General features: G+C 36.6%; 2 protein-coding genes and 1 pseudogene across 2 annotated transcripts; 1 reads left to right on the top strand and 2 right to left on the bottom strand.

The window, feature by feature from the left end:
* Positions 1 to 3339: 3339 nt before the first annotated feature.
* On the bottom strand, positions 3340 to 4275 carry LOC140519636 (olfactory receptor 2D3-like). The gene has a single exon (XM_072632882.1). The coding sequence runs from the start codon at positions 4273 to 4275 to the stop codon at positions 3340 to 3342; it is 936 nt and encodes a 311-aa protein (XP_072488983.1).
* An 11691-nt stretch (positions 4276 to 15966) lies between these two features.
* Positions 15967 to 16902, bottom strand: LOC140519629 (olfactory receptor 5I1-like). Its single transcript, XM_072632868.1, has one exon. The coding sequence runs from the start codon at positions 16900 to 16902 to the stop codon at positions 15967 to 15969; it is 936 nt and encodes a 311-aa protein (XP_072488969.1).
* Positions 16903 to 20308: 3406 nt separating this feature from the next.
* LOC140521162 (uncharacterized) lies at positions 20309 to 21085 on the top strand (annotated as a pseudogene).
* The last annotated feature ends 1962 nt before the right edge of the window (positions 21086 to 23047 follow it).

Below are 23047 nucleotides of genomic sequence, written 5' to 3'. Positions count from 1 at the left end.
AAATCAGAAGAAAAACAGAAAATTGGGTGGGGGATTTTTTACACAGTTTATCATATAAAGGTCTCATATCTAAACTATGTAAACTTGTCAAATCTACTAGAATATGAGTCATTCCCCAAATGAAAAATGGTCAAAGGATACGAACAAGCAGTTTTCCAATGAAGAAATAAAAACAATCTAGTCATATGAAAAAATGCTCTAAATCATTATTGATTGTGGAAATGCATATTAAAACAACTTTGAGCTATGATTTGACAAATACATATTGGCCAAAATGATTGAAAGGGGGTAACTGATGAATGTTGAAGATGATGTGGGAAAATGGGACACTAACTGAGAAACTAATGGTTGATAGAATTGTGAAGTGATCCAACCATTTGGGAGAGCATTCTGAATATTTGGCCTATTTATGAAGATAATTAGAGAAAAAGGAAATGAGCCTATATGTTTTAAAACATTTAAAGCAGTTTTAAAACACAATACAACATAACATAAAAGCAGCTTTCTTTGTGGTGGCTAAGAACTAGAAATTTCAGGGATGCCCATCAATCAGGGAATGGCTGGACAAGTTGTGTTATGTGATTGTGATGGAATATTACTATGTCAAAATAAATGATGAGATAAAATTGTCATACATCAAACTGGATGAGAATTTTGTTTTCTTTTGAACTTCCATTCTAACTCATTCAGTTCCATTTTCTTATCCTTATTACGAGATCTGTTCATTTTGGAATTTTATATTTTGGTATGAATAGCATCCTTTTTGGTTTCACTCACCCAAAAGGTAGTTCCAGAGGCAGATTAAATTATCAAAATTCAATTAAATGCAGCTACACTCTGTTTTTTGTAGTTAACTGTAAGGGGATGGGGTTTGGGGGCTGTTGTTTAGAAGTCCCCATCCAAAGTGTTCCTTTTTTCAATAAAAGAATTAAATTCTACTACAATTCTGCATCCCCTTAAAAAGCTAAAAGAAAAATATAAATTTTTATGAGCTACCATGGTATGATCTCTAGGCAAAATATTAGATACTGATATCTTAGGGACACATAATTCATACTGCTTGCTCACAGTAATCCATCATCTTTCTGTAAGAGATAATATGTTTCTTCATCACTCCTCTGGAATCACGCATGGCTGCTGAATTGCTAAATGTTCTTATAGATTTTATTTTGTTCCTTAAATATTTTTCTACCACATAAATAATTCTTCTACTTCTGTTCATTTCGTTCTTCACTACTGAAGTCAACAGTTAATAAAGACTTATAAAGCACTTACTATATGCCAGACACTATGTTAAGCCCAGGGATACTAATATGAGAAAGATATTCCCTGCCCTCAAATGGAGGAAGATGATGTACAAGAAGAAACTGAAAAGGAGGGACATGAGAAGGGTCCCCAGCACCAGGGCATTATAGAGAAACTCAGAGATACACCTTAATACTATAGCCAATTGAAAAATGAGAAGTTCTGAGCTGAGGGCCTTCCTTAACAGTTTTCAGCTGAGACATACAAGATTCTATTACAATCCTTTATTTTAATTCTGTGTTGACTCTTTATATTGAAGTGTTTTTCTTCTTAGCAACATTTTGTTGAATTTCATTTTCTAATCAATTCAACTAATTCTTAAAATTTACTGGTGAGTTAACATGATTCATAGTCAAAAATTACATTTATTTCCATTCATGTATACACATATACATGAGTATAATACAAATAACTATAATAGATAGCAAACCAATGAGAGCTTAATAGTTGGAGCATGCACAGTGCACTTTACCTCAATTCAAGCCACATGTAGTCTTGGTAATCCACCTTCTGGAAATGTGTAATGCCTTGCCCACCACTTCAATATCTCACTAAGAATTCTACCACTGCTTCTTTTCAATTGGCTTTTTCCTGTTGTTGGGGCTTGATTTTAACTCAGACCTTCCTGTGTCCTGGCTCAGCACTTCGTCCACTGAATGACCTAGCTATCTCCAAAATAACCCTTTACAAATGTTGATGTTGAGTAGATATCAATAATATTAAGGAAATATCAACTTATCAAAGGATATTGGTGAGAGACTAACTAAAACTTGTGATATTGTGGGGAACTCAGTGGATTGAGGCTGCAAAATGGTAGTACTAGAGGAGATATCCTGATGCCCTGGAGATATGACCAGAACACTGGGAGGAGACATAGTGTCAGTACGGGCACCAAAAGTGTCATTGGAGTTGAGATTGGAAAAGTGATCTCAGATACTTTATGCATGGCATAATAAGTTCAGTTAAATATAGATTTTTTCTTGACAGGGAAAGATGACTACATCATACCAAGTCATGTGAGAAGGGCTCAGTGAAATTTAAAATGATCATAGCAGCTTCAAGGCTCAGTGGATAAAATGGCAGGCCTGTGGTGAGGAAGATCTGAGTTCAAATATGACCTCAAACACATACTAGATGTGTGACCCTGGGCAAGTCGCTTACCCCTATTTGCTGCAATTTCCTCATGTATAAAATGACCGGGAGAAGAAAATGGTAAACTACTACAGTATCTTTAACAAGAAAACCCCATATGTGTTCACAAGAAATCAGGCATGACAGAAATGCCTGAAGAAGAATAACAACAAAATCAGCATAGACTTTACAAGTGATTTTATATAAGTTTCCATTTTTCTAGCAAAGGATCCAACCAGATATTTCAGGAAGCTAAAGAGTCTAAGTCAAACTCTAATAACAAAGGTAATGACTAAAATAAGATATATCAGGGCATTGCCCTTGGGTGGCAAAATTAGAGGTCACTGGTAGCACTTACACTCAAAAAACTGAAATTAGCACTGTTATAGGATTTATCACATGGATTCTATATCCCTACCATCTATTACCCAGGTAGGCTCTTCCTACACTAACCACTCCACCCTGTGTCCTCTTACTGCCACCCCTCAAATAAAACTGCCTCTACCCACAGAAATTGGTATTCTTACCCAAATCCTCCACCCACAAGTCAATGGTCCCAACTTCCATAGTACTAGCTGTGATTCTGCCAATTATTATAATCATTATTTAAATCTAATTTATAATACAATAGTTTTCAACATGGCAAATGAAGTGTCTGAATTAAATCTGTGGTAGTTTAGGGAAATTAACACTATTTCTTTTCTTTTTTATAAGAAAAATATGGAGTAATGCAGGTGACAGTTCACATGGTTCCTAAAGTGACAAGAGAAAACATTGAATGAAAACGATAGGATAAAGTTTCAGACATAAGAACAGACAAACTAGGAACTGGTGGAAGAAAAACAAGAAGGTTATTTGGGCTCAAGTTTTCCTCATATAGACTCAGGGATGAGATATGTGAAATTAAGCACCTTCAAGTTTCCCCAAAAGTTTTCTCAGGGCCATTTTCACCTCCTTATTTCTTAAGCTATAGATGAGAGGGTTGAGGGCAGGTGTGAAAGCCACATAAAACATAGAAGCAATCTTATTGTATTCTGGAGAAGAGAGAGACTGAGGCTTCATGTAAACAAATATTCCAGTCCCATAAAATAGGGTGACAACCAGAAGGTGGGAAGAGCAAGTAGAGAAGGCTTTCCTGCGTCCCTGGGCAGAGCGAATTCTCAGGACAGCAACGATGATGTGTACATAGGAAACGATGATGAATGTGACAGGACAGAAAAGGGTAAAAATACAGAAGACCTGCACGACCAATTCTGCCTGTCTAGTGTCAGTACAAGAAAGGTGCAATAGGGCAGGCATTTCACAAAAGAAATGATTGATAACATTATCCTGGCAGAAGGTAAGCTGGAATGTAGCAACTGTATCCGCTGTGGATATCATAAAGCCTCCCAACCATGACCCAGCAGCCAGGATCCTACAAACCCCCCAGTTCATTGAGATTAAGTACCTTAAGGGGTCTCGAATGGCCACAAATCGGTCATAGGCCATCACTGAGAGGATAAAGCACTCTGAAATGCCAAAGGCCAGGAGTGTATAGAACTGTATGACACAGCAAGTGTAGGAGATAGACTTTCTTTTTGCAAATAAATGTACCAGCATCTGTGGAAGCACACAGGATGTGAAACATACTTCAGCACTGGATAAATTAGTGAGGAAGAAGTACATAGGAGTGTGCAGGTGTGAATCCCTCAGTATTAGCAACACAATGAGCAGGTTCCCCAGCAAGATCATCAGGTAGATTATGAGGAAAAGCAGGAAGAGGAGCAGCTGGAGCTCAGGCTGGCTGGAGAGGCCAAGGAGGATGAACTCAGTCACTGAGGTGAGGTTGCTGCTCTCCATCTGGTTTATGAGTCTACTGAAAGAATATTAAGAGTTAGACTTTCAAAGCTTTTATATTCTTGCTTTCCTCTTGCTGGAAGTACTGGGAGAACATGGGGCACCATCAGGTCTTCTGTATGTAGCCCTTCATGATTACAAATAACATTATATCCATTATCTCACATCATTCTCATTGTAACCATGGAAAGTATGCAGGATACTGACATACTATCATCTCAGTTTTTTGGTACTGAAGACATTGGGAGGGTAAGAAAAACTGTGACCTTCTTTTGTTTTACCTCATTTAATATACAGTTCTACCAATTCCATGCAAAAACAATTTTAGCATTCTTTTTTTTTTTCAAATTTTGACCTCCCCTGATTTTCTCCCTGTCCAACCCCCCTCAGTGTGGAGGTCATCAATTGAACATAGGTTATTCATGTGTAGCCATGCAAAACATATTTCCATGTAAGTCATCTGTTAAAGAAGGCAAAGACAAATAAGACAAAGAAAGAAGAGCATTCAACATCTGCCAGTTTTTTTTCTGCAGTTTAACAGCATCATTCGTCTTAAGTCCTAAAGAATTTTCTTGGATCATTGTTTTGCTGAGAATAGCTTAGCTATTCATAGCACATCATCATACAATAATGCCGTTACTGTATACAATATCCTCCTGGTTGTATTCTTTCCACTTTGCATCAGTAAATGTAAGCCTTTCCAGGTTTTTCTGAGAGAATTTTATTTGTAATTTCTTAAAACACAGTAGTATTTCATGCTTTATCTCATATACAACATATATATGTATATATATATATATAAAACAACATTTTCAGCCATTCCCTGAAATTTGCAGTTCCTTGTCAGCATTAATAGAGCTGATATAAGTATTTTTGTATACATAAGCTGTTTTTCTTTTTCTCTTTTTACCTTTTAGTGCTACAGATTTAGTGGTGGTATTACTTGGTCAAAGGGCATGCATGGTTTTATAACCCTTTGGGCATAATTCAAAATTGCTCTCCAGAATAGTTGAATCCCTATACAACTTCAACAATAGTACATTAGTGTTTTCATTTGCCCACATCTCCTCCAATACTGGTCATTTGCATTTTCTGTCATATTACCCAAGGGGCAGCTAGGTGGTGCAGTAGATAACAGCACCAATGCAAGAGTCAGGAGGACCTGAATTCAAATCTCACCTCAGACACTTGAAACTCACTAGCTATGTGACCTTGAGCTAGTCACTTAACCCCAATTGCCTCATCCTGGGTCATCACCAGTCATCCTGGTGAATATCTGCTCACTGATTCAGATGGCTCTGGAAGAGAAGTGAGCATAGTCTTGGCATGGCATGGCATGGTCTTCTTCGGCAACGAAGGATAAACACACGTATTACCCAATCTGAGAGATGTTAGGTGGTAGCTCAGAGTGGTATGACTTTACATTTCTCTCATCAATAGTGATTTAGAACATTTTATATGACTATAGAAACCGTTTTTTACTTTGAAAGCTACCTATTCATATCTTTTGACCATATATCAATTGAGAAATGCCTCTTATTCCTACACTTTTGACTCCATTTTCTCTATTTGATAAATAAAGTCTTTATGAGAGAATTTCACTATAAAAATTTCTTTGCAGTAATGATTACTTACTATGTATTTCACATGATCTTATTTCCCCCATTTATCATTCTCTCTCTCTCTCTCTCTCTCTTTCTCTCTCTCTCTCGCTCTCTCTCTCTCTCTCCACCCCCCTTCTCCTTTTACCATTTCCATTCCCCAAAGACTTTTGCTTCTGACTTTTACTCCTCCCATACTGCCTTTCCTTCTATCACCTGCCCCAACCTTCTCTTATTCCCATTCTCTCCAGCATTCCCATATGGTAAGATAGATTTCTATACACAACACAATGTGTATATTATACCCTCTTTGAATCAATTCCAAAAAGAATAAGTAAAGTTCATGTGTTCCCCTCCCTGCTGCCCCCATTTTCCCCTCTGCTCTTCAATCTCTTTCAGACCATTTTTATATCTGATAACATCCCATTTTTACTCTCCTTTTCCCATTCTTTCACTGCTTCCTTCTTTCTCATCCCTTAATTATATATTTTAGATAAACATACCATCATATTCAACTCATATGTCTGCTTTCAGTCTATGAATACTCCTTCTAATTGCCTTAATAATGATGGAGTTTTTAGAATTTAAAAATATTCAAGTAATAATCCTTCCAGATTATGGAAAAATAATAAATAAAAAACACAGGGATATTGAAGTTTTATTTCTATGAGAAGGAAAACACCTATACCTGGGTAAACAGTGTACAGAGCATTCATCTTGGGTCAGGAACATCTGATTCAAAATCCAGTCAATTACACTAACCAGTTAAGTGGCACTGGGCAAATCACTCTATTAACCTATTTAACCTCTTTTTGGTTCAGGTTCCTCATGTATAAAATGGGGATCATAACAGCAACAACTTCTCAGAGTTGTTGTGAAGATGAAATGACATGGTATTTTTAAAGTGCTTAATGTAGTGCCTAACATATAGTAGTCGCTATAGACATAAATGTTTGCTCCATGCTTAGTCCTTCTCCATCACATGAGTAATCATCACTTGGTCACTGGTTTTGTTTCTGAAAGCTTTCATCTCCTTGAGCTGCCTGATCTTCTCACTCAGACCTGAACTTACTATTTCTGACCAGAAGTTTCCAGTTACTCCCCTTTACAAAGAAGGAGACTTGATCAACTTGGCTATTTGGGTCTGGGTCAACAGCCTGTATGGGAATGGGAAAACTGAATCAGTCTTACAGACTAAAGCAGTAAGGGCATTTCAACAACAGTGTCACTGGCACATAGTAGGCATTTAATAAATGTTTATTGGATTGGATTATGAGATTTACAAAACAGAGTGACTGAGAAAAATGGGAGGTCAATATGACAATTCTACTTCAGATAGGCTTAAATGTACTACCTTCCTAAGTAAATATTAGAATTACACAGCAATAGATTCTGAACACCTCAAAAGGGTGCCACTTCCTGGGAACCTATAAGTGCCATCTGAGACTTGACACTAGTATTTAGTTTATGTTTCTGTGAGAATTTTTGTTAGGAATTGTATGAGCCTTTAACTATGAAATACGGTGAATTTTCCTGTGGTTTTAAAATGGAGACACAAGATTTGACAGTTGGAAAGAAACTTAGTGGTCATTAACTCCTACTGCTTTTTTTCCTACAGGTGAAAATACTATGTCCATGAGGGTCTTTCTTGAAATACTGTCTCACCCTCATATTAATCGATGCCTAAAACTCAAATTTTTTTTTGAGGGAGGAATGTTTTATGTACCACAGTATTTTGTCTGAAACACAAATTCCTACATAAAATCTCGGAGTCAGGTGGAACCTCAGAGCAATCCCCTTTATAACATTCAAGATATATTTAAAGACCTGTAATCAAGGATAATCCATAACTTGCCAGAGCAGTTGATTTCACTCATGAGCCATTATATTTTTTAGGAAGACTTCTCTTATATCAAGCAAAAAAAATCACAAATAGAAATAAATCTAATTCTTCCTCTATGGGGCACTTCTACAAAGTCTTAAAACAGCTGTCATAATTCCCACATTTTTTTCTTCCTTAGTTCTATCAATCAATTCCCCTAAGGTCTGTCCTTTTATCATGTTGATGGCCCTATCACTTGCATAAAAAACATTTTGGAAATGTCATTTTAAAAATATGATTCCCACAATTTGAAACAATATTCTAGCCATGTTCTACCTATGACACAGTACAATGGAAACATTAACTCCCTTGTTCTGGTTTCTCTGTACCTTTCCACTCACATATATGGCCAACATGCTATCTCAAGTCCTTACCAAGTCTTTCATGGACTACAGCAAATAATTGAACTTCCTACCTCCAGTATCTTCCATTTAGAATTTATGCATCACAAACCCATCAAATTTACATTCTTTCTTAAAATAGTTTTTTTTTCCAATTACATATACAGATATTTTTAACATTAATGCTCAATAAAATTTGAGTTTCAATTTCCCTCCCTCTCACCCTAATTTCCCCTATCCCTGAGAAAGTAAGACTTTTGAAGTGGGCTATGTATGTGCAATTAAATTTATATTCTTAGTGCGTATATCTAACTAAACTTTTACTGTACCCATCAAATTTCAGTTATTCATTTTCTCCAGAATAAAACACAAAGATTTAAAATAACAGTCCTTTACAACCTGGCTCCAACTTCTCTTTCCAAAGTGATGCACCATCACTCCTCCTCTGTCAATCTGTGTTCCCCAGGTCTGGAAACATAGGGACTAAATGAGAGGTACTGTGGCAAAGTAATAACAATGATACTAACATTTAACAATAAATGTCATTTTATAGTGCTTCAAGGTGTGCAACAATTTTTCATGCATTATCTCATTTGATCCTTGCATCAATCAGCTAAATTGACTGAGAGATTTTAAGTTTTTGGTCCAGCATTACCAATTATTTATTACCTGAGACATAATTGATACATAGGTCTTCTTCATGCCAGGTTCAATGTTCTGTCAATTCTGTCATCTCACCAAGAGGAATAAAAGAAGGGACTGGACTTGGAGTTGGGAAGACATGGGTTTTAATCTGCCTTTGACACCGACTAGCTAAGTGACCATGGGCAAGACATTTAAACTCTAAGTCTCAGTTTCTCCATCTTTAAAATAGAGGTAAGAACTTTAGTTCCTATCACGGACTGATGGTAAAGCCTAAATGAGAAGCTGAACGCAAATCACTTCACAAACTTTAAAACACTATAAAAATAACAGTTGTTGTTATTATTCTTACCACCTGAAAGTGATAAGGTTGAGAGATTTCTGAATGTGACTGCTGGCTGGAATAGATTAAGTACCTTCCAATTTAGAGATTGTCTAAATCTCATGAATACATAAAAAATGCAAATCAGAACAAGATAATATGAATATCTTGCTGTATACATGGATTCATCATAGAGTTTCTTCTACAAATGAACTCTGCAGATGTTTTTAAAAATTCTTATTCAGAAGAAAAATGACAGTAACACTTTCAATATATGTCTCACTACACTAGTCTTGCTACTATCCAAAAACAAATGACGAATACCTGGATCTTGCAGGTGTGAGCCAATACACTAAGAAAGAACGGTGAACTCTCTTGTGCTTCCTCAGTAAATCTTCAGTTCTATCGCTAAAGATTAGTCCATCCGTACCTCTTGAATATGAATCTTACACAGCAGAACTTCTACACTGTTGGTCAGTCTGGTCTTGTATGGACAGCAATGAGTTAATCCATCTGAATCCTTTTGGAGAAAAAAACAAGAATATAATTACTCCTTTTACCTAACTTTCCCAACCATCCAGTATATAGGCTTGTACCCTGTGAAAAACTGAGATTCCAAGAACAGAATGCATTGATCATGCAAATTATACCTGACAACATAAGTGGAGATGAAAGTATCAGCAACATTAAAGTTCTCCTCACTTACTCAAGGTGTAATTTCTAAAAAAAAAAAAAAAAAATTAGGGGATCATAAAATCATAATTTAGAGGTGAAGGGGACTTATGTCACTAAGTCCAGCCTCATCCTTTTTCCAATGAAAAGTTAAGTATCAGAGAGGCTACATGATTTCTCCAGGGCACCAAAGCTTCTAAGTATTTGAGGTAGGATTAAACTGAAATCCCTGTGTTCAGCATCTTACCCACTTTACTAGTCAGAGTATGGAAGAGTGTTTGTAGGAATCTCTGCACTTGGTGATAATTCGCCAGGAATTCTGACCATACTGAGTCAAGGGATGCAAGGAAGACAACATTTACACTGTTTAGGAGCCTATGGGATCTGATTCCTATAACTCTTCATTAGAAGAAGGGATTTAATTAATCTCTCTCTCTCTCTCTCTCTCTCTCTCTCTCTCTCTCTCTCTCTCTCTCTCTCTCTCTCTCTCTCTTCACCTTTATTCTCGTGAGTCATATATCATAGCTAAGGAAACAGTGTTCTCTTCTGGGCATTTCATCACTGGTATCAATGCATTTCCTAGGGGGATATGCTCAGAGATTCTCCTTCAGACAATACTTGAGGTCATTCAATTCCTGTTCCCCACCCCTGCCCATGTGATACCTCTTCCTCTTGGAATACCCTCAGTCTTTATGTGGAGATGTAAAACCCAGCTACTTGCCTTCATGTCTTCCCAGCACTATTTCTTTCCCAACATTGAATTTGAATATGTATTTGGAGTTAAGCCCTAATAATTCACCTGCATATTTTTTCTCTTTGCCTTTTGTGTGATGAAACCTCCTGGGTTTGTTATCTCTCATGACCATTCTGAAGTCTATCTGTGCCAGAAAAGTAGATCTCATGGTCTCTCCCATACATCCATTCTCATTCTCACCTTTCAATCTTTTCTTTGACTACTCCTCTTCCTATTTAGAGGATTCAGATCCCATTAGCTTCCAAACAGAGTAAATGTTGTCTACCTTCCCTTTGCTCTTCATCTTTTAAAACTATTTATATTTCAAGAACAAACTTGTTTCTAAAGTATAGAAATTAATGTAGAATAAAAAGAAATATATTGTACTTAATACAAATTAATGGTTTCATTTGTCATTTTCGTTGTCTGTTCCTTGTACGTAGAAATGTTCATATTTGTCAGTGGGTCTAAGTTCACAATATAAAAGAATAATAATACTTTAAAAGAGTGCCACTACACCATTGGCTTTTCCTTTCATTTTTTTTAAAATCTGGTTTTAACCAACAACTAAGAAACAAGGCATATCTCAATACATAACATAATAGAAAAAAGATTGTACATGAAAATGGAAATGTTTACTATGTATATTTTGCTTTCTTTCTAAATAAATTATAAATTCAAGATACAATTATTGTTATTTTAATTTTTGATTTTTTAATTTAGGCAATAAAAGAAGCTTTTCCGTAACATTATACAATAGTAAAAAGATTAATAGTAAAAATAAAAATAAAATTTAATTAAAATTAAAATACAAAAATAGATTTATTTTGTACAACTTGGTATTTAAGTAAGAGGTAACTTTTCAGACTCTGCTAGCTCTCCGTGACGATTTTTGATTTTGTATATCTGTTTTCCTCTCTATGTACCCCATAATTTCTACTTCTTTTAAACTTGCAAAATGAGTCCTGAGCAAAGCTACGTCTTCCCATCAGGGTCATGGCTGTACTTGGGAAGAGTTGTATGTGTCATTCAAATGTTATTGGCCTCAGTCCTTATTCTAGGCTCTTCCCTTCATTATCAATAGTTGATGTTAATGAACCAGTCAGAATTATGTGAGGTCTAGGAAGAGACATTTACTAAGGTCATATAATATAGTCAGTTATTTCATCACACCTCTCCCCAGAGTCTGAACACATTCTCACAACACTGTACAGAGATCACAGAAATATTGGCTAAAGGTTACAAGGTACATATGGCAAAATCTTTTGGTTCTTGGGAATTTGTCTTCCAATTATTGAGATTCTCAAGAAGTTCCCTTAGTGGTGATGTAGGTTCTTTGTGAGATGCCCTGTCCAATTAGGAATCCGACTTCTCAAATGGTATCTAGTCTCTTCTCAACTGCTAATGCAGATATTGATACAAGCTACTGCTGACCTGGGTTGATGGTGCCAGGATGTGCATAGCAAGATGAGGTACCCAGAATCTTCATGATCATATAATGTCTTCAAGGTCTCTTGTTTACATTAATTCAGAGGCATTTACATGGCACAATGAACAAAACACGAACCTTAGAAACAGGACAACTTGAATTCAAATCCAGTCTCAGATACTAGTTGTATGACCCTAAGAAAGTCACTGACCCTCATCCAGCCTCAGTTTCCTCAACTATAAAGTGGGGATAATAATGTGCCTACTTCCCAAGGTTGTTGTGAAAATCAATTGAGATACTGACAAAGAACTGAGCATAGTCCATGCCACATCGTAGACACTTGAGAAATGCTCATACTGGTCTATGATTCTCTCCTAAATTACGTTGTAACTATACACAAATACTGTCGATTTGTGATTCTATTTTCATCCTTGAATTCTACTGAAGTTATTCTTTTGATTACTTTCTAAGCCAAACTTAGTGGATTTTTAAAGTAAAATATAATGATTTCAGCAGAATGACAATTCTATCTCTCCTTTACTTATATTTCTCTACCCTCCCTTATTGCTGTCACTAGCATTTCTAGAGCTATGTGAAATAATGGAAGGGAAAGAGGGCGTGCATCCTTTATTTCTTTCTTCACTTGGAAATTGCACATAATTTTAACTTTTGGATTAAGACTGATTCTTTCATCAAATCAATAGAAAGGTTTTGCTGTTCATGTGCTTTGGATGACTTTTGCATAAACAAATGTTCTTTTTCAAAGTCTTTTGTTAAATCTATTGATATAATCATTTTATATGGGCTATTTGGGGATTCAGTATAATTATGTTAAATGTATTCCTGTGGAAGCATCCTTACTTCCTTGATATAAATCCAATTTGAATACTGTAGTTGGCTTTGTTGACAAATTACTAGATTTTTACAGGATTTTTCTTTTAAAAATGCATTCATATTCATTTGTTATACTGATTTCTAGTTCTCTTACATTATTTTGTCCTCTCCTGTTTTAGTTATTAGGACTGTATTTGTGTCAACAAAGGAGTATGTTAGGGTTTTCTTTCTCAAGATTTCAGAATAATTCATCTGAAGTTTTCAATTGTTATTTGAAAGTTTGATACAATTGTCATACACCAATCTGGAAAAGAGTGTTGTTTTCTTTTTTGTTTCCTTCAAATCCATGAAATTTCAATTTCTTATCTTTATTTGGAGTTCTACTAATTTTGGAATTTTGTGTTTTAGTGTGAATAACATCCATTCCAGTGTCAGTCACACAACAGGTACTTGCAAAGGCAGTTTAGATTATCAAGTCAACTAAATACAGCTACCCTCAGTTGCTAGGGTTTTCTGGGACTGCTGTTTAGAAGCCCCATTCAACCTGCTTCTTTTGTCAATCAAAAAGTCAAACTCTACTGCAAGTCCAATCTTATTGGAATTTCAAGCTCATCCCTCAATAAAACAAATGGGCAAAGTACCATAGGAAAGGAAATACGGGTTGGTAATTTTCAACCACAAGGAAGTTGCCAAAAAAAAGGAAGTATGCACTTAGATTTGGTTTTCAACTTTACTAAGCCAATACACAAAATTTGTCACATGGACCTAAAATCCATGTGAAACTCACAATAGGTGAATTAGTCTGGGTCTCCTTAAAAAGATTTTTAAAAATGAACACTTATGAGCAACCACGGTAGAATTTGTAGGCAAAATATTAGATATCTTAGGAACATAAAATTCATATACTTGCTCACTGTAATCCATTATCTTTCTGTAACAGATAACATGTTTTTTCTTCATCATTCCTCAGGAATCACATGTAGTTGCTGAATTATCAAAGTTCTTATAGATTTTATTTTTGCTTTTACATGTTTTTCTTCCACAAAATTTATTCTTCCAATACTATTCATTTCCTCCTTCACTACTGAGGTCAATAGTCAATAAATACTTATTAAGCACTAATGATGTGCCAGGAGGTATGGTAAGCAGCAAAAATACAAACTGATAAAAATATTCCCTGCCTTCAAAGACTTTGTAATCAAATGCAGAAGATGATGCACTAAATGAAACTGATATAGGTGCATGTGGAAAGAGTATGAAGCACCAAAGCATTATACAGAAACTCAAAGATGTATCCTAGTACTATAGCCAAGTGAAAAAGGAGAAATTCTAAGCTGAGACATGTCTTAAATGCAGTTTTTACATTTCATGAATCAACTTATCAATCAGAATGTTACAGAGTTGTGGTAAAATAAAATCTAGTTTTCACCAGAGACATACTAGATTCTACTCCAATCCATGATTTTAACTCTAACTTGACTTTTTATGTTTAAGTGTTTTTCTTGACAGTAACATATTGTTGAATTTTACTTTCTAATCAATAAAAATAATTCTTATAACTTAGGACTCAGTTCAACCAGTTCATATTTGTAATTATATTTCCTTTCTTGCATACTCTTATACATTCAACTTGCAAATAATTGTAACAGATGGCAAACCAATGAGGACTTAGTCTTTGGAGCATGCACACTACACATTGTCTCATATCAAAGCACATGGAGTCTTGATGTTCTGACATCTGGAAATGTGTAATAGAGAGTCTTGGACACCACTTCAAAGGATCTCTAAGTATTCCAACACTGCTTTCTTTCAGTTGGTTTTTATTGTTGCTGTAGATAGATTTGAACTCATGTCTTCCCACCTCCATGTTCAGTACTCTATCCATTGAGTCAATCAGTTGTTCCCAAAATAATTCTCTACAAGTATTTATGTTGATAGGATATCAAAAATATTTGGGCGATATCAACTTGTCAAATGATATTGGTGAGAGACTAACTAAAATTGGTGATATTTGCGGGAATATGGTAGATTGAGGCTGAAGAATGATAGTACTCGAGCAGCTTTCCTCAAACTCAGGAGTTAGGGCCAGAATCCTGGGAGGAGCAGTAGTGTTACTGTGGGCACCCAAAGTGTCATCGGAGTTGAGGTTGGAAAAGTGATCACAGAGCCATTATGCATGACATAATAAGTTTAGTCAAATATGGCTTGTTTCCTGCCATGGAAAGCTGACTCCATTGTACCAAGTCATGTGAGTAGGGCTCAGTGAAATTAGTATTATCACAGAAGCTGCGAGGCTTAGTGGATAAAATGCCAGGCCTGGTGTGAGGAAAATCTGAGTTCAGCTCTGGCCTCAAACACTTAATTGCCTTGTGACACTGGGCAAGTCATTTGACCCTGATTGGCTCACTTTACTCAAGTATAAAATGAACTGCAGAAGGAAATGGTAAACTACTACAGTATCTTTAACAAGAAAACCCCAGATGTGTTCACAAAAAGTCAGGCATGACTGAAATGCCTTAAGAAAAATAACAACACAATCGGGATATATGCTACAAGTGATTTTATATAAGGTTCTTGTTTTCTAGCATAGGATCCAACTAGATATTTCAGGAAGCTCAAAAGTCCAAGGGGAACTCGAGTTACAAAGTTAGTGACTCAAATAGAAATATTAGGGCACTACTCTTGAAGGACAAATTAGAGATCGCTGGCAGCACTTACACTCAAAAAACTGAAATCATCACTGTTAAGAGATTTACTACATAGATTCTGTATCGCTCCCATCAATTACTCATATAAGCTCCTCTACCAACACCTATCCCATTCTGTGTTCTCTTACTGTCCCTACCAAAAAAACTTACCTCTGCACATGAATATTACTATTCCAACCAAAATCCTCTACCTACAAGCAAATCACCCCAAGGAGCTGTGATTCTGCTAATTATTATAATCATTATTTAAACCTAATTTATAGTACAATAATTCTCGATATTCCAAATTAGGGTGTCTCAGTTAAACTTGTGATGGTTTAAGGAAAGTAACACTGGTTTTTTTTCATTGTTATAAGAAAAATATGGAGTGATGCAGGTAGATCCTAAAGTAATAATTGAAAATATTGAAAAAAAATGAAAGGTTAAGTTTCTGAACAACAGAATAGACAAACAAACTTTTTGAACAAAAACAAGGAGTCTGGTTAGGCCTAAGTTTTCCTCACATAGACTCAGCAATGAGATATGTGCAGTTAAGCACCTTCAGGTTTCCCCAAAAGTTTTCTCAGGGCCATTTTCACCTCATTATTTCTCAAGCTATAGATGACAGGGTTGAGGGTAGGTGTGAAAGCCACATAAAACATAGAAGCAATTTTATTGTATTCTGGAGAAGATAACGACTGAGGTTTCATATAAACAAATGTTCCAGTCCCATAAAATAGGGTGACAACCAGAAGGTGGGAAGAGCAAGTAGAGAAGGCTTTCCTGCGTCCGTGGGCAGAGCGAATTCTCAGGACAGCAATGATGATGTGTGCATAGGAAAGGATGATGAATGTGATAGGGAAGATACCAGTAAAAATACAGAAGACCTGCACAACCAATTCTGCCTGTCTAGAGTCAGTACAAGACAGGTGCAAAAGGGCAGGCATTTCACAAAAGAAATGATTGATAACATTATCCTGGCAGAAGGCAAGCTGGAATGTGACAAGTGTATTAACTGTGGACAACATAAAGCCACCCAACCACGACCCAGTAGCCAACCTCCTACAAACCCCCCAGTTCATTGAGATTAAGTACCTTAAGGGGTCTCGAATGGCAACAAAGCGGTCATAGGCCATCACTGAAAGGATAAAGCACTCTGCAATGCCAAAGGCCTGGTATGTGTAGAACTGTATGACACAGCAAGAGTAGGAGATGGACTTTCTTTCTGCAAAGAAATGTACCAGCATCTGTGGAAGCACACATGATGTGAAACATACTTCAATACTGGACAAATTAGTGAGGAAGAAGTACATAGGTGTGTGGAGGCTTGAATCCCTCAATATCAACAACACAATGAGCAGGTTCCCCAGCAAGATCATCAGGTAGATCATGAGGAAAAGCAGGAAGAGGAGCAGCTGGAGCTCAGGCTGGCTGGAGAGGCCAAGGAGGATGAACTCAGTCACTGAAGTGAGGTTGCTGCTCTCCATCTTGTTTAGGGGTCTACTGAAAGAATATTAAGAATTAGAGCTACAAAACCTTTTATATTCTTGCTTTCCTCTTGCAGGAACTAATAGGTAAACATATAAGGTCACTTAAGTCACATGTATGCATATATTTGTGATTGAAAGTCACTTTGCATTGATTATCTCACATCATTCTCATTTTAACCATGCAATGCAAGGAGGATATTGATGCATTATCATCTCCATTTTTTTTTGGTGCTGAAGATACTGGGGGTCAGAAAGATTGTCACTTTCTTTTTCAAATTTTATTCAATATTTAAGTTTTACCAGTTACATTCAAATACAATTTTAGCATTTATCCCCTCCCTTTCCTACCTCTCTCAATGAGAAGGCAATCATTTTGATATAGGTTATTCATTTGTAGTCATGCAAAACATGTTTTCATGTAACTCATCTGTAAAAAGAAGCACAGACAAAAAAAAAAGTAAAAAACATGTCTTTGATCTGTATTCAGGATCTAGCCGTTCTTTTTCTTCAGAAGGACAGCACCTTTCATCATAAGTACTAAAGAATTTTCTTATATCACTGCTGTGCTCAGAAGTTTAATTATTCATAGCACGTATTCATATAATAGTGCCCTTATTATGTACAGTATCCTCTTGATTCTACTCATTTCACTTGGCTTCAGTTCATGTAAGACTTTCCAGGCATTTCTGAGAACATTCTGTTCATCGTTTCTTAAAACACAATGGTATTCCATCACAATCATGAAAAACAACATTTTCAGTTATTCCCTTCAATTTGAAGTTTTTGCCACCATTAGTAGAGCTGATATAAATATTTTTGCACACATAGTTGTTTTGCCCTTCTGGTTTTTATTTTTTTTTGTCATACAGATTTAGTGTTGGTTTTACTTGGTTAAAGGGTAAGCATGGTTTTATAGCCTTTGGACATAATTCAAAATTTCTCTCCAAAATAGTTGAATCCCTGTACAACTTGGACAATAGTGTATTAGAGTTCTCATTTTCCCACATCCCCTCCAATATTGGTCATTTCCCCTTTTGGTCATATTACCCAATCTGAGAGATGTTAGGGGGTAGTTCAAAGTGGTTTTGCTTTACATTTTTCTCATCAATGGTGATTTAGAACATTTTATATGACTATACATAGCATTTATTACTTTGTCTGAAAGCTACCTATTCTTATCTTTTGAGTATTTATCAATTGAGAAATGGCTTTTATTTCATACATTAGACTCCATTTTCTCTATGTTTCATAAATGAAGTTTCATCAGGATATCTCATTGTAAAAAAAAAAAAACTTTTACAGTAATGATTACTTACTGTATATTCTCTGCCTCTCTCTGCCTCTCTGCCTCTCTCTCCCTGTCTCCCTCTCTCTCCCTGTCTCCCTGTCTCTCTCTGTCTCTGTCTCTGTCTCTGTCTCTGTCTCTGTCTCTCTCTCTCTCTCTCTCTCTCTCTCTCTCTCTCTCTCTCTCTCTCTCTCTCTCTCTCTCTCTCTCTTCTTTTACCCTGTGCATTTCCAAAAGAGTTTTGCTTCCAATTTTACTTCTCACAAACTGCCCTGCATTCTATCACCTACCCAAACGTTCTCTGATTCCTTTCCTTTCCTACACTCCTATGTGGTAAGAGAGATTTCTAAACCCAACAGAATGGGTTTATTATATGCTCTTTGAATCAATTCCAACAAGATTAAGTAAGATTCCTGTGCTTCCCTCCATTTTCCCTACACTTTCAAATATCTTCCAGATCACTTTTATATCTAATAACTTCTCCCATTCTAACTCACCCTTTTCTATTCTCCCACTGCTTTTGCTTTTCTCATTCCTTATTTATATTTTTAGATAAGTATAACATCGTATTCAACTCATGCTTCTGCTTTCAATCTATGCATACTCCTTCTAATTGCCCTAATAATGAGAAAGTATTAAGGATCTAAAATATTGAAGCAATAATAACTACAGATTACAAAAACATAATATATAAAATACACAGAGCTATCCAAGTACTATTTCTATGAAGAGCAAAATATTATTAATTTTACATATTCTCACTATCACACCTATAGCTAGACAGACCAGTGTATAAAGCATTCATCCTAGGGTCAGGAACATCTGAGTTAAAATTCAGCTAAAGACACTAACTGGCTAAGTGGCACTGAGCAAATCACTCTATTAGACAATTTAACCTCTATTTGCCTCAGTTTTCTCATCTGTAAAATGGACATAATAATAGCAACTACCTTCCACAGTTGTTGTGAAGATCAAATGACATAGTATTTGTAAAGCACTTAATACAGTACCTGACATGTAGTGGTCACTATAAACATAAATGTGTGCTACCTGCCCTGCCCTTCTCCATCACATGAAAAATTCACCTCCTGGTAACTAATTTTGTTTCTGAAATTTTCTTCTCCTTGAGCTGCCTGATCTTCTCTCCCAAGACGTGTACTTATTATTTCTGATCAGATTCCATTTACTGACCTCTACAGAGAAGGAAACTTGATCACATTTAGCTGTTTGGATCTGGGTCAACAGCTGGGAATAGGAGAACTAAATCAGCCTTACACACTAAAGCAGAAGGGCATTTCAACACCATAGTGTCATTGGCACATAGTAGGCATTTAATAAATGTTAATTGGATTGGATTAAGAGGTTTACATGACAGAGTAACTGGGAATGATGATCGATCAAATATAATAATTCTATTTCCCACAGGGTTAAATGGATTTTCTTCCTAAGTAAAAATTAGAATTTCACAGCAAAAGATTTTGAACACCTCCAGTGGGTACTGCTTCATTGGAAACTCTAAGTGCCACCTGAGCCTTTACACTTACATTTAGTTTATGTTGTTGCAAGCATTTGTCTGTTATGAATTGTATGACCCTATAGATACCATATAAGATCAATTTTCATGTGCTGTTCAAATGCACACTCAGAATTTGACAACCGGAATGTAATTCGAGATCATTAAGGACAAATGCTTTTTTTTTACAGGTGAGAAAACTAAAAACCCGAAGGTCTTTCATGAAATACTTTCTCTCCATCATATTAATTACTGTATAAAACTCAGACTTTGGGAGGAGAAGGGAAGGAAAACATTATGTACCACAGGATTTTTTCTAAGACATAAATTCCTTCATAAAATCTTGAATGAGAATGAAGCTCAGAGAAATTCCCTAACATCCAATATGCATTTAAAGACCTGTAATCAAGGATACTCCATAACTTCCTAAGGCAGCAGATTTCACTCATGACCCACTATATATTTAGGAATATCAAGCAAAATATCACCATTTTGCACATTACTACTAGTTCAACCCTCTAAGGGTAAGAAGAAAAAAATCGAGTGCCTCCTGGTCCATACCCCTGTCCACCCAGTCCGTTTGCCCCAGCTCAGCCTCTACAACCCACTCCCAACTGCAGCCATGGACGCCATCAAGAAGAAGATGCAGGTGCTAAAACTTGATGAGGAGAATGCCATCAACCGAGCCGAGCAAGCAGAAGCCAACAAGAAACAAGCAGAAGACCGCTGCATGCAGCTGGAAGAGGAGCAGCAGGGACTCCAGAAGAAACTCGATGTGGCCTCCCTGAACCGGTGTATCCAGCTGGTAGAGGAAGAGTTGGACAGGGCCCAGGAACGTCTGGCCACAGCTCTTCAGAAGTTGGAGGAAGCAGAGAAAGCAGCAGATGAGAGCGAGAGAGGAATGCAGGTCATTGAGAATAGGGCCATGAAGCATGAGGAGAGAATGGAGCTGCAGGAGATGCAACTCAAGGAAGCCAAACACATAGCAGAGGATTCCGATAGAAAATATGAGGAGGTGGCCCAGAAGCTGGTGATCTGGAGGGCGAGCTGGAGTGCTCAGAGGAGAGAGCAGAAGTGGCTGAGAGTAAGCGTGGGACCTAGAGGAGGAACTGAAAATTGTTACCAACAACCTGAAATCCCTGGAGGCCCAAGCAGACAAGTATTCCATCAAAGAAGACAAATATGAAGAGGAGATTAAACTGCTGGGAGATAAACTGAAGGAAGCTGAGACTCGTGCAGAGTTTGCTGAGAGGTGTATGGCAAAGCTGGGGAAAACCATGATGATCTGGAAGAGACCTTGGCCAGTGCCAAGGAGGAGAACGTAGAGGTTCACCAGACCCTGGACCAGACGCTGCTGGAACTCAACAACCTGTGAGGCCCCAGCCCAGCCCAGGTGGACCTGGTTGCCCCCACCTTTACCCTCCCTTCCTTCATCTCTGTTCAGGGCACCCTTCCCTACACTTCAGACCCATTAAAACCACCAACTCAAAAAAAGAAGAAGAAGAAGAAGAAGAAGAAGAAGAAGAAGAAGAAGAAGAAGAAGAAGAAGAAGAAAATCTAATTCTTCCTTTATGAGGCACTTCTATAAATCCTTAAAAAAAGCTATCATGATTCCCACACTTTTTCTCCCTCAGTTCCTTCAATCAATTCTCCTAAGGCCTGTCCCCTTACCATACTGATAGCCTTACCACCTGAATAAAAATCATTTTGTAAATATAATTTTTGCAATATGATCTACAAAATTAGACCTAATGCTCTAGCCATGTTCTACCCACAACAGAGTACAATGGAACTAGTAACTCCCTTGTTCTGGTTTCTCTGTAGTGTTTTACTCACATAAATGGCCACCATGCTAGCTGAAGTCCTTGTCAATACTTTAATGGACTATAACAAATAATTGAACTGCTTAACTCCAGTGTCTCCCCTCTTGCATTCATATTGCAGAAACCCATCAAATTTATGTCGTTTTCTAAAATAGTTTGTACAATTACATATAACCATTTTTAAAATTAATGTTTAATAAAGATTAGAGTTTTAAATTTCCTTTCTCTCTCTCTACCATCCCCCATTCCTAAGAAAATTAGCCATTTGATAACAGTCGAATATATGCCAAAAAATTTATATTCTTAATGCACAGCTCTGACCATACCAATATTCTACTCACTAAAATTCAGAGATTCTTTGCCTGCAAAATAAAACACAAGTTTTTTGACATTACAACCCTTTACAACCTGGCTCCACACTATCTTCCTAAAAGAATTCACCATCATTCCCCTTCCATCACTTTGAGTTCCCCAGATCTGGAAATATACAGAGAATAGATGAGAGGTAATGTGGAAAAGTTATAACTGTGATACTGACAATTAAGAATAAAGGTCATTTTGTAGTAATAACTGTGATGCTAACAATTAAGAATAAAAGTCATTTTATAGTAATTCAAGAAGTACAACATTTTTTTCAAGCATTATCTCATTTGATCCTCATATCAACTACCTGAGCTAAGGTCCCTGAGAGGTGTTAAAGTTTTTGGCTCTTGGTAACCAATTATAAATCGCCTGAGGCAAGATAATACACAGGTGTACTTGACTTCAGGTTCAGTGTGCTATCTATTATGTCATCTGACCAAGAGGAACAAAAAGAGGGGCTGAACTTGGAGTTAGGAAGACATGGCTTTTAATCTACCTCTGACTCTAGCTTTGTGACCATGGGCAAGACATTTGAAACCTAAATCTTAGTTTCTCCACCTGTAACACACAGATAAGAACTTCGTATATCTCAGGCTGGTGGTAAAGCCTAAATGAGATGCTGAATATAAATCACTTCACAAACTTTAAAGCACTGTACAAATAATGGTTATTGTTATCATTCTTACCACCTGAAAGTGATAAGGGGAGAGATTTCTGAATGTGATTACTGGCTGGAATAGTTTAAGTGCCTTCCAGTTCAGAGACTGTCTAAATATCATGCATACATGAAAAAATGCAAAACAGAGAAAGATGATTTTAATTCCTTTGTTTCATTACAGAGTTATTTCTAAAACTAAACTCTGTATGTATTTTAAAAAGAATTCTTCTTAAAAAAAAAATGCCAGTTACACTTTCAATACATTTCTAGCTGCACTAGTCTTGTTACTATCCAAAAAACACCAGTGACCTGGACCTTGCAGGTGTGAGCCAACACACTAATAAAGAAATGTGAGTTATCATGTGCTTCCTCATTATATCGCCATTTAAGGCCAGTCCACACGTAACTCTTATTTATGGATCTGACACAGCAGTAACCACTACATTGTTGGTCCCTTTGGTCTTGTTTGGACAGCAATGAGTTAATCCATTGAAAGGCTT

The sequence above is a fragment of the Notamacropus eugenii genome, chromosome 1 (genome assembly GCF_028372415.1).
Source record: "Notamacropus eugenii isolate mMacEug1 chromosome 1, mMacEug1.pri_v2, whole genome shotgun sequence".
In the NCBI taxonomy this organism is placed as follows: Eukaryota; Metazoa; Chordata; class Mammalia; order Diprotodontia; family Macropodidae; genus Notamacropus; species Notamacropus eugenii.
Note: the sequence above shows the minus strand (reverse complement) of the source record. Positions and strands in the feature narration are given on the sequence as shown.

What these genes read in the sequence shown, in the direction of transcription:
- LOC140519636 (XM_072632882.1), bottom strand. Translation starts at nt 4,275, where the DNA reads ATGGAGAGCAGCAACCTCACCTCAGTGACTGAGTTCATCCTCCTTGGC.
- LOC140519629 (XM_072632868.1), bottom strand. Translation starts at nt 16,902, where the DNA reads ATGGAGAGCAGCAACCTCACTTCAGTGACTGAGTTCATCCTCCTTGGC.